We start from the raw sequence: 16,722 nt of genomic DNA, 5'->3' as shown, positions 1-16,722 counted from the left end.
TATCCTCCCATATTGAGGTTATTTACCACCCTATCCAAGGAGAAAGGCTGGTTTCAGTTGGAGCTTTATTAGATGTACAATCCGATGACCATGATGAAGCGGGTGTGTTTGGTTGTTCAGATGAGGACTTTGAGACTTAAAGTCTTCTTCTATGCGGGAGCATCTCAATAAACTCTGGCAATTGTAAATCCAAGTCTAGATGGCGATAATTCTTCTTTGTTAGCTTGTTGATGCTACCTGCAAAGAGAAGCATGATGAATGTCGTGGTTGTCAGGAAATTCTTTACACATTATAAATCAATTGCTCAAAAGATTAACCAACCTCATACAAGAAGTCAAGCAAGAATCAGCCAAGCAATTGCTCCACATAACCATCAAAATCCTTATGTTTCAGGTAGGACGAATTGAAGTGTAATGGTATCCTAATCGAAATCTAAGCAAAAGAAGCAATGGGTTGTGCAAGCATCTCAAACTACAGGGGAAAGTGATCTAATAAGGCATATTGTTGCAGCACTCTCATCTCTAGAATCTTTGGTAAAAAACCATCATCCTACATGATGTGTATATACGATTCAATTGGGACCATGTGGCCATAGGTTGTGCTGAATGAAAGTAAATTTTGAGGCCAATGGACAAAGCCAAGGACAAAGGTCTTGCTTAAGAATTGCCAAAGCAAAGTCATTCCATGCATGACTTTGAGGCGCATCCAGCACTGAGTGCTTAGAAGTAGGCTGCGATGGCTCAATGCATCCATCAACAAGCTTGGCCTGCCAAGCGACAAGCATGCTTTTAGTCTATCCCATAAATCATGCTGAGACAAAGGATCATTTGGTGTATAGAGCCCAATCAGCCATAAACCTCCCCTTAAAATAAATTTTCAACAAGCAAAGGCTGAAATTTCTCATGAACAATCATGAGTATGCTGGAGGAATGCATTGTAGAACCCATGACATAAAACAAACAAAACCCATGACGATCCACAATTTTCCCTGCTTCATCATGACTCTCATGCTCAAAAGCACATAGTACATCCCTTCGGTTATCATGCAAAAGACACCACATATCATGTTGTTTGCTGGAAGAGCAAATTCCACACACATTCCAACGGGGGATCTTCATATGCACCAAGAAAATAAAATTAGGTTTGAGGCTGATTTCACCTCGATTTCACTTTTCTTGCTAAAATGTCAAGGACTCCCTCATCAAGGAAATCAGCCAGCGTTGCAATTGAATTGACCCCCTGGTGCTCATATTTAGAGGGGGAAGGAGTATCCCTTGTCTTTGGAGGAGATTGTGGATAACGATGATCCCAGAGGGTAGTCACCTTGTCTCTTGTATGTAAAACTCCTCATAAAAACTCCTTGGTTCCACAAAAATTTCGTCCACATAATCCCCCTGCAACAACGACTCTTACCATTGATGGATTTGAAAGCATCAGAATCCTACCTACGAAGAACATAACTCCTCTTTCATGGAACATGGAAAAAGAATGCAAGACAGTTTTTGTATCCATAGTGGCATCCAAGGCATCATCTTTATCCTTATCAGAAAATGCTTCTTTATTATGTTTGATATAGTCACTCAGCAATGTGTTGACAAACTCCAACAAGTGCTCCTAGAAAGCTGCACTTTCCATCTGCTAGTAGGCTGACATGTGCCCACTGTGTGCACTGATTGTGAGATCCAATAAGAGCACACAGGTGCTGAAGCTTTCTGCAGATGTCTCCTTTGGTCATGCTGCAAGTCTGCAGGGTATCATGCAGGTATGCAGGTGTCTCCACTGGTCATGCTCCAAGCCTGCAATGCAGGGTATTACACAAGTCTGCAGGTGTCTCCATTGGTCAGGGTCCAGGTCTGTAGGATATTACACAGGTCTGCAGATCATCATGATTTCTCTCTCTCTCTCTCTCTCTCTCTCTCTCTCTCTATTTGCCTGCAGGTCGCTGTCCTGCTTTAGGTCTGCAGGGTATCATGCAGGTATGCAGCTCATCCTCTCTGGTAGTTGTGACATGATCCCTACCTGCAGCACATTGGTTTCACTGCCCTAGATTGGACCTTTGCCTGTTGTGACTCTCTCTCTCTCTCTCTCATCCATGATCAACAAGTTACTCATTTTAAACTTCCAAATTTGATAATTTTTATCATCAAGTTTGCTACTCTTAGGTAGCATTAATATCTCGAAGCTTCTCTGTCATCTTCAACAAGGAAGCTAATTTAGAAAAGAATAGTGTAAAGAAATGCCCTAATTGCAGAAAACACAAATAAAATCGTACAACAAAGCACAAACTAATAAGAGAACAGAGTTAGGGTTATGGTAATTTGGAGACAATGAACACTGAATAATTTGGAACAAATGAATCTAAATAGTACAGTGCCCATGCAGCAAACACACACTGCAGTGAATGAATATTGTACCTCGAACTCTTCTCTCTCAAGAAGCAAAGCATAGATAATGAGCTAGAGAGTGTGTTGTACTCCAACAGATCCCAAAATGTAGCGAAGTAGCCTTTGAAGACGTCTGCCAGCAGCAAATGCACCAGTGTAGATTCTGTATTAGTGTTAGATAGGAAGAGGAGAGAGAAAAGCTGCAAACGCAGCCTCCAGTATATGGGCGATAGGCAGATGAGCACTAGGAAGGTGTAAAAGCAGCAAAAAGTGATAAATGCATTCTCCTAGGTGTAAAACACAGCAGTAAAACTCTCACCATCAGTTGGGGAAGGTGGCTAGGCAGCAAACATAGATGTAGACAAGTCCTGAATGAGCTGGCAGCAGCTACGAGCAGTTGCCTAGCAGTTAATGCAACTTCTTGAGTGTGGTGGATAATAGGTGATGGCAAGGTAGTAGATAGGTTGGTGCAGCTTTATCTCAGATGCCCTTTGTGAACAGGGTGTGGGCAGCGAAGCTTTGGCACCCGCAAACCGCAAAAACAAGATTGAACAGAGTGGGAGGACAACGTGCCTATTTATAGAAAGTTTGGGGCCTCCCAAATCAGGGTTACACATGGAATACTGAAAAACTCTCAAGCTGCTCCCATTTTAAAAGAAATGGTTAAAATTTATTAACTTGAGTTCTGGGGATGTTTAATGATGATAATTTAGCTCAACACCCCCTCCTAGGCCCAGAACTGGAATCTTAAAGGGACTTCAAACAAGCCTAAGCCCTTTTTCTTGTCTTTTCCCCAAGGCATCCCACCCCAAAGTAGCTAGAGCATCAGGCAAAGGGTGCACGTCAGTTGCCTAATGGCCTATCAAGACTACAAATGCAAGTTGTCTTACCAAGGGAGCCCAAGTGTTCACAATGGACATTTTTTAAAATTAAAAGAGCTTTTGTTTTGTGTTTCAAAAGATATTATCATTGAGTAAAGGTTTCAAAAATTTTTCAATCGATTAAGCAATAGTGCCTCAAGGGGAGATAGGGATGGTCAGCCCCAAGATCTTTACAAAACCAATAACACTATCCTGAACAGTTTTGGGTGTCAATGAAGAAGGAAATAGGCTAAGTGTGGAAACCATCTATTGTGGGTATGTAGAGAGGCAAGAAAGAAGTACGGCAAGCAAGCTAGACAATCTAAGCAAGCAAAGGAGACTGCCTCGGAGATTACCATGTGCAATGCCATGAATACAGTGGTCTAGAGTAGACTACTCCAAAGACTAAAAGGGGATAATTGTGTGCAAATGCATGTTTATGCGAACAAAATGCCAATGCACTGGAGTTATACAAGAGGCAATGCAAATGTGATTATGCTCCTATAAAATGCTATGCAATGGTGTCACTTGAAAAGTGCCCTAGAAGGGAATTGTTCACTTGCTGAAGCACACTTTTACAATCATGGTTATCTAAGGATATGGATGAAGATATAATTTTCAATATATATAATATTTGAATCAAAAGTTGTAAATAACACTTGTTACCATCAAGAGAATAAATCCCTCCCCTCTCAACTGGAACGAAAAGTTGGAGGGAAGCACCCTTTCCTTGACACTTTGAAGAAGTAGAGGAGGGTGTACCCAAGCCAATTCTAGGTAGTAAGTGCTAAAGCACCAGTCGATTGACCATCTTGGTCAATATATTTTCCAGATGGTTTGATAAAGGTACAAACGAGGTGAATGGTGCCTAGCTCAATCTACTCTCTGGAGAAGTGAAAATGTATGGCAACATGTTGTGTACGAGGTGTGATGATTAGGTTACTAGCTAGTGGAATCACACTCTGGTTGTTGCAATAGATGACAAGCAGTGCAAAACATAGAAACTGAAGTGCCACTAGTAAGATCCTTAGGTAGATGGCCTCGGTGGTGCCATCAAAGAGAGCTCTATAGTCAACCTCGATCTTGGGAGCCACCACCGTCTCAAGGTAAAGAGGTAGATGCCATGGAAACACAAGGTGTTAGAATCTCATGCCCGATTAAAATCATTGTATCCTTGAAAACATAAACCAGAACTAGAAGTCATCCCATAAGAATAGATACACTGTAAAGATCTCAAAACATCATTGCAAATATCTCAAAACATGAAGACATGCAATCCAATATGACATCCTAGATGCTGTGAAATATTGACTAAGAAAACTAACCAAGTAGCTAAATCTAGCCTAGTATGTATCAACAAAAGGATTTTTTCTATAGATCTATCGGTGTACTCATCAAAGGATTGACCTATGGTATCCTTAGATAGGTGGATAGTTGGTGGATCGAGAGATGTGGCCACATGCCTTGTTTAATTCTGGCAATTCTTACATACTTCTACTGTGGTACAAAAATACATCCTCTAGACTGAATTACCTCCATCTGCAAAAACTAAGACAACGAACCAAGATCTATTATCTCAAATGTAGCATAGAGCTTAGCCTAAATTTCCACTATGATAGTAGAAGTTGAATGAGTGATGAGCAAATGGTCTCTATAGAATAGAGTATAGTTGACCCCCTCTCAAGCTATATGGACGTATAAGTTTGCATCATAAGGGGTAGAATGGTATTTGTGAGCTTGAAGGGACTCATCCATCTGTTGGAACCAAGACCATGGTGCTTGCCTTAGCCCATAAAGAGCCTTCCGCAAGTGAAAGACCTTATCTTTTTGGTCAACAAAAGAAAATCCGGGTGGTTGCTCCACATAGACTTCCTCATGTAGATAATGGTTTAGAAAGGCACTTTTGACAGCCATCTAGTGCAATCAACAAGTGGAATGGCGTCAATTATGCAATAGGAGCAAAGGTTTCTTCATAATCCATGCCTTGCTTCTGTCGAAACCATTGCACTACAAAGCGAGCCTTATACTTGTCTAAAGTTCATTAGTCTTTAGCTTGGTTCTAAATATCCACTTTGTCCCAAAGACTTGTGACTCAAACGATCCACCAAGGTCCAAGTCTTATTTTGGTCAATACTCTCAAGCTTCTTTACCATAGCCTCTCGCCATTGGGGATACTAAAGGGCCTCCTGTCAACTATCCAACTCAAAATGTGCTATGTAATCAGCTATAAACAACAATGCAAATGAAGCCTGAGGTGCAAGCCAAGCAAATCTTCTAAGGCCCTCTAGAGTGGAATCTGGTGGAAGAATCCCCAAATCTCACATGGTTTGTTGGTACAACAAGGTAACAGTTCTCACGGGGGCCGGGGGCGGGGGGGGGGGGGGGGGGGTGGTGGGGGCACGGCTTGGGAGTTGAATCATCTTGGAAAGGTTGGGAGCAAGTAGTAGACTCGGCTTAAAAAGCATTATCTCCGATGGAATAAGTTGAGGAATCGACTTGAAGTCCGATGTAGAAGACTGCACAATGCCCCTCTCATCATAAACTACTTCTCTTCTAAGAATCACCTTGTTTGTTTGAGGATCGAGCAAACAATAGGCATTCCCTTCGGAGGAGTAACCTACAAAAATCAGGAAATCAACTTAGGGAGTTAGGTTTCCTATTCTTTCATCAAGGGTGTGCATGTACGCACAACTCCCAATGACTCTAAAGTGCAAATCTGAAGGCTAGAGCCAAAGAATATCTTGTATGGAGTCCTCAGAGGAACAACCACAGTTAGGGGTACCAATTGAGGATGTTCAGCAAAGTGCTAATAGCCTTGACTCAAAGATGCTCAAGGAGCTCTGCTGCAAACAGCATAGAGCGTGCCATGTTCATGATGCTCCGGTTCCTATGCTCTACAAGTCCATTCTAAGAGGGGAAGCTGATAGAGGTAAGTTGGTGAGAGATGCAATGATCGTAGAGAAATTGGGAAAACTTGTGGGAGGTAAAATCATTGGCACTATTACTCCTCGTGCAACCTACACAACAACTAGTTGAATCGGTCACACCAAATCAAAGAAATATGTAAATGTGTGGGACTTATGCTTGAGAAAGCAAACCCATATATATCTAGATTGATCATCCACTATCAAAAGGAAACCCATCGCGCCGTTCAAAGCGGTATTGGATATTGTTCCACAAAGATCAACATGAATCAATCTAAGAGGCATCTTAGCTTGATGTGTGGAATGTTGAGGGCATGGGTTATGGTACTACTTCTCGAATTGACAAGATTTATGGATATCTCAAGATAGCTTTAGGTATGGAAGGCCCTCAACCATCTATCAATGCGACAACTCATAAAAAGAGTCGTATCCGAGATGTCCTAAGCGAAAATGCTAGAAATGCTCAATGTCTATAGGCTCTTGCATAATGCATCAATATAATGATGCTAGTTGTTTCTTCCAATAATCTTTGAAAATGTGGAATAAACAAAAATAAAGTAAATAGAAGATTGACACGGGCCTGCTCTTCTGGTGTTCTTTTGTTCTTTTGAATTCCATATTTTATTCCAATTGTGTTGTTAAAAATATCATCCAAAAGATGCTCTGCATGCATGTCTAGTTAGATTTTTAATCAAAGTCTTTACATGCCTTTAAAATCTTGTATGAAAATGCCAACTTTACAAGTTTCTTCTTTATTATGCTATACATGAAACTTTAAGACACTTCACATTGTAAGGCCCTCAAAAGAATGTCCAGCCCTGCAGTCACCAAGCTGCCCAATCCTCTGAGCATTGCATGAAGATACTGTTTCTTTTTCATTTTAGACCCTGTTTTTATTGCTGATTTAAAAAAAAGGAACATTGGTCAGAAAAAAGGAATTAGTCACGTGGAGGAGTTGACTTGTCTCGTGGTAGCATGTGTATGTACATCATGACGACCTGCCCCTAAATCTTGTTGGGTGGCTGCGCATGGGCCTCATTGGGACTTTGACCAATCTCCCATGCTCATATGTGCATTGCTTACTATCACATGTTGTATTACACTGTTTGTATGGTTGATCTGTCCTGTTTTACAAGTTGTCTATGTCATGGACTGCTGTATAAGTCAATAACAACTGTTCACATATTCACACTTCCTTTGCCTTGCTTCCATCTGACTTTTCTGAGCATCGTGCTGACCCTTCTTTCCATAATCATGGAATGCTGTTTGCTTTGATACCACTTGTTAGAGAATTCAGATTTATGAAGACCAAATTCAGCACCATCGATGTTGAATAAATAGCTGACTATTATGTCTAATTAATGAAAAAGAGAATGCACAGAAATTTGATAGCAAGTGAACTTCTTCTTTGATCTCCATTTGTATTCATTTTACAAGAAAAGTCACATTTTCAGGCTCTGTTGAGTGGCATATTTGTCCATGCTCTTCTATTTTCATTAGTCAAATAATGTATCTTTAATTTTCCTATAGTTAAATAAACCCTAAACCCTTTTGGCGACTCACCAAAAGACATAAATGTCCAAGCAATATGGGCATTAATAAAGAGATTTTGACAAGTACAATAATTTTCACACATAATACATCCAAAATAAGCACAAAACATTGTTGTTGGTGAAGAAAACATGCAATCATTAAATTCATCTGGCACATCTTGGAAGTTTGGAATGCATGATACTTGATGCTGCCATATTGCACACATTGAGGGATCAGGTTGTAGCTTACAGGTCCTTCAGTGGTTCATCTTGTTGTGCTGATCCATAGGAGGATAGGTTTACTACTAAGGGGGTTTCAATGTGGCGGGCAGATTCTGGATCAGATGGACCTGAGCTTCAGTTGTTAGCAATTTGCATTTGGAACCAAACAGTGAGCTCTCTTGTTTGGAGAAATTGTGGAGCTCTTGCTGTCATATCCTCTCCAAGAAGACAAGCAGTCTTGGTATGCAGAAGACCAACGATCTTGTTCTTGTCAATGCAAATTTTCGTATGCTTGACAAGGGTGGGACAGTGAAGGCTGATCCCTTTACTTCGTGGGAGATGCAGAGAGTGGGAGGAGTAAGTACTTATGCATGTTTGAGAACCTGGAGAGGGAGTGTGATGGTCATTTTGAAGGACCCTGGTAGCCTGTGTTTCTTGACAGATGCAGCTTGCCATCTCCAACTTTTGTGACTTGTGTTTTGATCAAATAAATTAGGATTATAGTGACTAGCAACTATCCTTGAGTGTTTCTTTGACACTTGTATTCTTACTGGCTCTTTTTTCGTATATATAATTCAATCTTGGCCTACCTTATTTTATTCAGTGCTTTATAATGTAGTGTGCACTCATTTTACAACATCAAGTGACCTTGATATATGGTGCACTGTTCATTTGGTTATGACTGATGCAATATGATGGTTAAAGGGAAGCTTTTAAAGTTTCTTTGAATACTTAAGTGTTTCCCTCAGGAGTATGAAAATTTTCTAATTTTACGTCTTTTAAGTTCCCATTCCCTCTGTGTTTCCTGTTCCCCATTCATGTTGCTATGCAGTTGAAGAGCTAAGACTGCCTGCTTCTACAGTTTTTGTGGCAGACTGTTAGTTCTAGCAACATGTCAAACTGTCTGGAAAAACATTATGTGATAATTGATTGTCATACAAGTGTTTCTATCCTACCTCTGACGACTTATAATAGAGCAAGTATCTGATAGAGAGATTCTGGTGTAACATGCAATGCACAATCCAAAGTTGCATTCTAAAAATTAGAAGCTTAAAGGCTTCATCGCTTGAAGGTTTCTGACAAATACTGCTCGAAGATATTGTAATGCCATTTATAACTTTCTTAGTCTGATTAAGGTTAGGTCACGTAACTCTACTAATCTGTTTCACCAGTTCCTCCTACTGTGAAAGTAATATTATCTTCTTCTGCATGATGCATCACCACTTTTAAAGATGCTTCTAATTTCTTACTCAGACTATTTTGTTCGAGTTATTATTCTTTCTAACCTCTTTTAAAATTTTTATGAAGGGATGGGCCATGATCATTTCGTTCATTGTTTCCGGTATTTTCCATGAGGTACTACGCAATCTGGCATAGTTTGTTTTAAGAAACTTGAAAGTTCTATTGTTGTTGTAGTTAGCTTATGTTCAAAGTAAAGATATCAAAAGGCTGTGAAATGCTCTGTACAAAAGTGTTTATCACAAGGGGTCAAATCCATTGCAAACAATTTATTGCATGCAGTGCAAATCTATAAATGTTCTAATTTTTCCTAAAGTAAGAATTTCACTCAATTGAGAACTAACATGACAGTTTTAGAAAAATAGGCTCTTATTCTAGGTCCTTTTGTGCATAGATGCCACGTGAGCATTTTACTGGGATGTGTGGCAAGGCTTAACATGATTGGGTTAAAAAACTGTACAGTATATTTCTGGGAGGCTGAAAATGGATGAGACAAAGGAACTCTAGGAGCCTATCAAGGTGAAGTGGCCCAAAGTTTGGCCTTCATGATTTAATGTGTTATTTAAATGTTCCAAGAGCAGATCTAGTAATTCACCAAGGGGTTATGCATCCCAGTGTGTTATGCATCTCACACACTGCGATACTGAGGGTTATGTACCTCATGCCCTAAGGGTTAAGCCTGATGCTGAGGCTCTTGAGCCACCTCTTCCTCTACCTCCCTTTAACCCATGTATAATTTCTGCCCTTTCCTGGCGGGACCCAGCTTTTCACAGGCGGGAGAGGTCATTGGGCTTCTCTTGGGGGTACGGGTGGCTGGGCGGAATGTGGGAGAGTGAGGGTGCTCTCGAGGAGGCGAGGTAGGGCAGTTAGCTAGCACCACCTTGTTTGACCACTGCCCGGTTTTCCTCACACTCGATGCTCCAACTTCAGCCCTCGACACGCAATCCTATCAGATCCTTGACTTGATCTACAGGAGGGACGAGGTGAGGAGGCAAATTGAGTAGCTTTGGACTAGGGAGTGGGATAGGAGGGACCGGATCGCAGAGGAGGTTGCAAAGGTCTTAGCCGAGTTGAGCAGGATCTGTCAAGAGGCAGCCTTACAGGCCAGGAAGCAGAGTTAGGAGGAGGAGAGAGCACTCCGACAAGGCCTAGCTGCCATGAAGAGACCCTTTTAGGAGGCACCATGGGATCCCACTCTCCACACGTAGGAGGTGCACACATGGGCAGCCCTCGCCGGTCTTGAGGATTGCTGCTCGGAGTTCTCCTCTATACCTCAATAGCCTTTTGGGCACGGAAGGGAGACACGATGTGTAGGGAGTTTTTTCAGGTGCACTAGCCTCGCACCTCAAGAAATCAAGTGCATAGCCTTTGTGATCAATATGGGAGGATAGGCTCTAGTCCAGATGAGGTGATGGATATTGCCACTGACTACTACAAACACCTTTTTCAGTAGGAGGCAAGCTCAGCTAGGGGAGAGCATTGTAGACAGGAGGACTTGGACTGCATTTTGTCCCTCATCATAGATGAGATGGGTTGCTCCCTCGTAGACCCCATTCACAGAGAAGGATTTAGCGGAGGCTTTCCATGCGTAGGATGGCAAAAATGCCCGGGAGAGGATGGTCTTTGGAAGGCCTTCTTCACTACCAATTGGGAGGTGGTGTAGGACCCCCTCGTGTTGGCCTTTTAGAATAGGACGGATGCCCGGGAGTCTATCGGCAAGTCTTGTCAGCCTCATCCCCAAAGGGGGAGACCAGTTGGAGCTATACCAGTGGAGACCGATCACCTTGTTGTTAGTGGCCTATAAGGCACTGGCCAAGATGATTAGTAGGCGACTTCACCCCGTGCTTCCAGACATTATTCATGACACACAGACAAGTTTTGTCCAAGATAGGAGCATCCTAGACAATGTTTTCACCTTCTTCGAGAGGCGACTGAGTGGGCCCATCATAGTGGCCAAGGGTTGGCTGTACTATTCTTAGACTTTGAGAAGGCCTATGACAGGGTTGACTGGCCCTTCTTAGAGGGCACCATGGTGAGGTTGGGTTTCCCCCAGGCATGGATTTGCGGGGGTCTCTACACTCTACAGATCAGCCACTAGTAGGATTCTCATAGGCGGCAGGAGGGGGGAGGAGTTTCAGCTGGAGAGATCTATCCGGTAGGGCTATCCTCTTGCCTCGTTTTTGTTCTTACTCTTTGTAGAGGCAATGTCCTACTTCCTCTATTCACGTGTGAGCGGGCTAGGTGTTCTTCGACATTCGGTGAGCGAGGAGACGGAGCTACTTGATTCAAAGTATGCAAATGATACTGCCCTTTATATGGAGGATAATGTGTTGATGCTAGAGAGAGTGAGACTAGCTCTGGAGGTGTTTTTCATTGCAGCGGGAGCAAAAGTCAACCGGAGAAAGTCGGTTGGTTTTCTTATAGACCCGAACGCTAGTACGGAGTGGGGCATCCACTTGGGGTTCAAATGGGTGTGCATGGGACGGTCCGTTCGATACCTAGGGTTCTAGGTGGGACGACTTGACATCACTCCTACCCAGTAGTTTCTCCCAGTTCTGGACTCTATTAAGCGGAACCTAACCTACTGGAATACTGTTCGCCTCTCCTTAGCGGGTCGAGCCTTGGTGGTCAACCAAGTCCTCCTAGCAACGGCGTAGTACATTGTCTCATGCTGGTGCTTCTCCTCATCTTGTGTGGTTCAACTTCGCCACCTAGTGCGGAACTTCCTTTAGGCCGGCTTAGACGGTTCCAGGGAGTCTCGGGCCAAGGTGATGTGGGCAACCATCATCCAGCATTGGTCTAAGGGAGGGCTTGGAATCATAGGCCCAAAGTTCTAGAGCTAGGCCCTTTTGGGCAAGCTAGTAGTCCGTGGGCTCACACCAGAAGGGAAAACCTAGAAGTTTCTTCTACAGGAGGGTCTCCAAGAGTGCAAACCAAGGCTTGGTGGTGATTGGAGGCCATCCTTGAGATGAATCTTCATGACTGCCTAGATCATGCCACCCAAATCCTCCTTCCTCTGTAGCCTACTTCGTGTGTGGCAGGGCCTCCACAAGGCCCTAATTCAGAGGCCCCCAGGATGCTAGGTAGAGATAGACGGCCAGCCGGTGGTTTGGAACCCCTAGGTCAGAGATCGGGACAGGATACAGATTGGCAAGTGCCCCCACATTGAGTGGGCTGGATGGGAGGCTGGCCTTGCTCATACTATCAGGATATAGCGGGAGGTGTACAGGATGGTGGATCAGGAGCTGTTGTAGTAGGCATCAAGTTGTAAGTGAGCTGAGCTGAGGAGAAGGGAGATTGACTTTGCAATTCCTCAAGAGTGGCCTGCCTGACCCCCCAATCTGAGAGTTGGTGGAGCCGGGTGAGGTGTGGGCCTCTAGATTCTCACTAGCAGCAGATATTCCCCTACAGGTGACAAGTAGAGTGAGCGGTGCCCCCTAAGGGATTTTCTTCACCGTTCATGTTGGGGGGGCATTTGGTCCTTGACAGAGGGTAGCAGGATGAGGAGATCGATGTTTGTCCTTGGAGGAGGATTCTTGTGGTTGGTCTCTAGGGGAAGTGTGTTCTAGGAGGAGTTTCGGGAGTGGCGCCTCTAGATATGGGAGAGCAGGGCACTTAATGAGCTAGAGTGGGATCTTGGAGAGTGGCTATGGCCAGCCACTACAGTCGCCAAGAAGCCACTAAGGTTCTTGGAGTACACAGCTAGGATTGGTAGACATGTATTGATGCAAGAGGACATGGACTTGGTGCCTCCGCATAGCAGATACTGGGTGGAGCATAGCATCACAGATGCCTTCCATTGAACCTTCTGGCGCCGCCTATGGGATAGCTGGAGGCTGAGGAGGATGTCGTATTTCCTATGGCTTTTGGCACATGGAGGCCTGGTGGTTGGGAGTTGGCTAGCCCAGATGCAACAGAATGGAGGGTGTAAACGTTGCCCACAAAGCTTTTGGAAACTCCAAAGCACTACCTTTGGCCTTGCGACGTGGCACAACTCGTGTTGAGAGGAGCCTGCTGCATTCTCTGTCGTGTGGCACCCAGCCTTGGATGTATCTCGTGGGGAGCTTTTTGTTAGCAGCCAGCCAGCCAGGGCTGTCACCTTTTGTATGAGTCTAGAATGCAGGACACAATTTTCATCATTGAGGTTGGGTTTTGCACAGTGGTCAGCTTGGAGGCTTTACCCAGCTGCCGAGTACTCGAGCCCACAACAAATTGCTCAGAGCTATGGGAGATCCTAGGGAGTCTTACAGGATGGCACATCTGGAAGGCACGCTAGCAGGAGGTTTTTGGTGGGGAGTGCCTTTCGGTATAGGCGACTTTGGCAGAGCTTTGGACTTCCATCATCCACTCCCTCCGCGGCCAGTGGAACTAGGTGCACGGCGAGTCTCGAGCTTGTCAAGAGCTCCGATTTCACTTTCTGCGCACCTGGGATGGCCAGGACCTGTTCTTCTTCATGATGCATGCAGGCAGCCCGAGATGGCGATACACCCCCCCCTCCATGGCTTCTTGCCCCCATCACCCCCAGACTGCCGTGAGAGGCTTGTATGCATGATGTATTTGTGGTTTGCATCAGCTCCAACTAGTCTGTTGAGCATGAGCACTCCGTTGTAGTCAGCCGTTGAGTAATATAATTAGCCACCTTTTACTTGCAAAAATAATAATTTCTGACCTTGCTGAGCTACCTGCAAATACAACTATGTTCCAGAACCTCAGGAGTTTCCACTGAGTGATGATACTGCAGTTCCACCTTCGCTGATGAAGATGCTACTGCACTTCCTTCAAGTTATTCTGGTATTCCATTTCTTGCTGCTGCTGCAGTTTTATTATTCCTAAGAGCTCTGCCAGGACCATGCGTGTCCTCCATGATTCTAGATTTATATACACTTCCAAATGTTGCAGCCATTTCCAGTTTATGATGCATTCTACCAGAGTCCTACTATTATTTCCTTATGCAAATGAGATGAGCGGAAATCCACAAATATATACAGTGAAAGGGGAGGGATCAATACCTCAAAGTCAAGATTTGTAAATGTCAATGCAAACTCTAGGATGATGGTGAGGAAAATGGCCCATAGAGATTCTTAGTGAGGATGGGTGGTTGACTGGCAAAGGAAGTTGCTTGGCGACATGCACATGGTATTTGTCTTTGGCTTTTGCTTCCTTCATGGTTCAGTATCTAAATCCAGACTCTGTGCTTTTCTTATGGCAAAAAAGCTTCTGTCTTTTTATTTTGTTAGAGAAAATTAAAAATTCTATTAACACACCTCAGAAAAAAGTGTCCGAAGGCAAAAAAACAAGTACAAAGCAGCCCTATAAGGGACTTCCATACCAAGAATTATATAACAAGGGGAAGTCTATTGCAAAGCTTGAGTGAGTAGCCAATCAGGAGGTCTACAATGGTAAACCATGTAGGTCTGGAAGAGGAAAAGCTGCCAGAATTCCAAGTCGTGAGAAAAGGATCTCTCCTCTCCCTCATAGTCCCCTAGCTGCCTTGTATTCTCTCCCATCTCCCACGAAGAGTATGCACAATCTCTGTCCACATCTTGGAGAGAGACTCTGCAGTAGATATGTCCAAAAAATCAATAGCCTGGCTATATCTAGCTGTCCATATCTACTGTTAGGACTCAAATTCCATCGTCTATTTAGTACTCTTTCATACCTTAGTACTTTTATGTATGCAGGCTTTTTGAATCAGCATATGTAAAGCAACTTTATATGTCAAATGATATTTCACCTGAAAGTTAGGCGTAGGTCAAAAACGTCAAGCAGTTGTATTCGGTTAGATGTTGTGTGATCAGGGATAATAGACAATTCAGGACAGGGCTCTGATATACTGGCTGATGTTTGCTCCTATTAGTTTATGTTTGTTTCTCAAGTAATATTGTTGTTTTCTTTCAAGCTATTTAGTCAGGAATGGCTATGATAATCATAAATTGTGCGATATTCCTATGGAAATTAGTTTTGTGTTATTGAAGATCATATGTGTTTTATATCTGAGTGCTTTTCTTGAATATTATTTGTTCAAGATGGCGGTAAATCTGTTCAAGAATTTTCTGCAGTATTCGGGTCAATTCAGGCTGATTAGTGTATCTTGGATTGTTATGGTGTTTTGAGGAGCCATAACAATTTGGCGATCCTTGCCAAGTTCAGGGAAATAATTTCTTGATTTAGGCATAAACCTGGAACCACCTTAGGCGTAAACCTGGAACTAATTTTCGGGGAATTAGGCTACAAGATTAGGTGGCAAGAAGGCTGATGGCATTGACAATGTATCAGGTGCCTTTTATGGGCCGCATTTATGTAACACAATTACGTTTATCTATCCAATCCTATGCTTACCAAGAGTTTATCCTGAGAATTCACGGAAGCCCTTGCAAGACAGCATCAATAGGTTGTAGGGCTGAATGATAGGAGTGCAGCAGAAGGCTTGGGCAGGCTGGACCTTCATCCAGCTTATTTATGTAGGGTAGGGGATACCTCGGCAAGTACTTCAACAGTATTTCATTCCCCTGCCACTTCAACAGATTCTCCTAACTTGTCAAATGATGAGGGAATATTACTTCTTAAGCATCATGATACTCCTAGACAGGCACTTGAGAGGTTACAACATATAGTGTTGGGGAGGACATTTCTGTAACAGAGTATTAGAATCCCATCTCAGAGGTCTCTTCATGTTAATCCCTTACCACCTCAAAGGAAGCCCAAGAAGCAAAGCATAAGGAATCCAAATCAACTCGTTAATCTGAAGGTTTGAGCATCTAAATTTTCAAGCAAAAAGAAGGAAGACACTGACTGTCATGTGCCCAATTTGACACAAGGTGGACAGCCAGTGGATTCAACCTAATGTATGGAGATCATGTCAAGAAACAATAGTTTGTTGTCGCCTTGCAGGGGAAGGCTATGGATTGGTTTGCTAGTTATGGTATGGCAGCTTTCAATACATATGATGCTTTAAAAACAACATTTTTAGGCAAGTTCCATAAAGATAAAACTCTAGGAGATATTTTAAGGAAGCCCAAGAAGATCAAACAAAAGACTATGCTAGTGGAGGACTATGCCCAAAAGTTTAAGAACTTACTGAACAGGTTAGATGCTGATAATGCACCCTCAATTGAAATGCAAATTACCTATTTTATGAAGTGCCTGAGAGGTAAGTGTTGGGTATTTGACTCACGCCTTACTTACGCCTACGCTCATATGGGAGTGTCGGTGATCAGTAGGACACTGGGACACTTTTTACTCTCGGTAGGAGAGGTTTTTCCCCCAGACCTATGGTCTTATTGTCGTATGTACTTATGTGCTTATGTTACACACATTTGGGCACTTAGTGTGTATCGGGTGTAAACACCCTCTACAACCCTAAGGTTTAAGGGTTGTACTTTGTACTTTCAGGTTACACACTTATTCAGACTATTCTCTTGGGTATCGTGCTTCAACTCTGTCTCTCACTCTCACACTGTCTACTGAATCCCAGTTGTACCTCGATCCTCTGCTTTCACATTTGGTATCAGAGCTCAGCTCTGAACTCAGCTTCAGCCTGCAGTCTGCTGTCTACAATCCA

At 43.2% G+C, this 16,722-nt stretch overlaps 1 protein-coding gene across 3 annotated transcripts in view; it reads left to right on the top strand.

Annotated features, from left to right (window-relative positions):
• Positions 1-16,722, top strand: part of LOC148021688 (diacylglycerol O-acyltransferase 1-2-like) — a 217,241-nt gene that overhangs the window by 158,728 nt on the left and 41,791 nt on the right. For all 3 annotated transcript variants that reach the window (XM_087697180.1, XM_087697179.1, XM_087697181.1), the window contains exon 14: positions 9,231-9,278. In XM_087697180.1, the coding sequence (XP_087553306.1) occupies positions 9,231-9,278 (48 nt within the window). The remainder of the gene's footprint in view (positions 1-9,230; positions 9,279-16,722) is intronic.

The sequence above is a fragment of the Lygodium microphyllum genome, chromosome 17 (genome assembly GCF_053477565.2).
Source record: "Lygodium microphyllum isolate KBCC chromosome 17, Lygodium_microphyllum_v1.1.10, whole genome shotgun sequence".
Lineage (NCBI taxonomy): Eukaryota > Viridiplantae > Streptophyta > Polypodiopsida > Schizaeales > Lygodiaceae > Lygodium > Lygodium microphyllum.
Note: the sequence above shows the minus strand (reverse complement) of the source record. Positions and strands in the feature narration are given on the sequence as shown.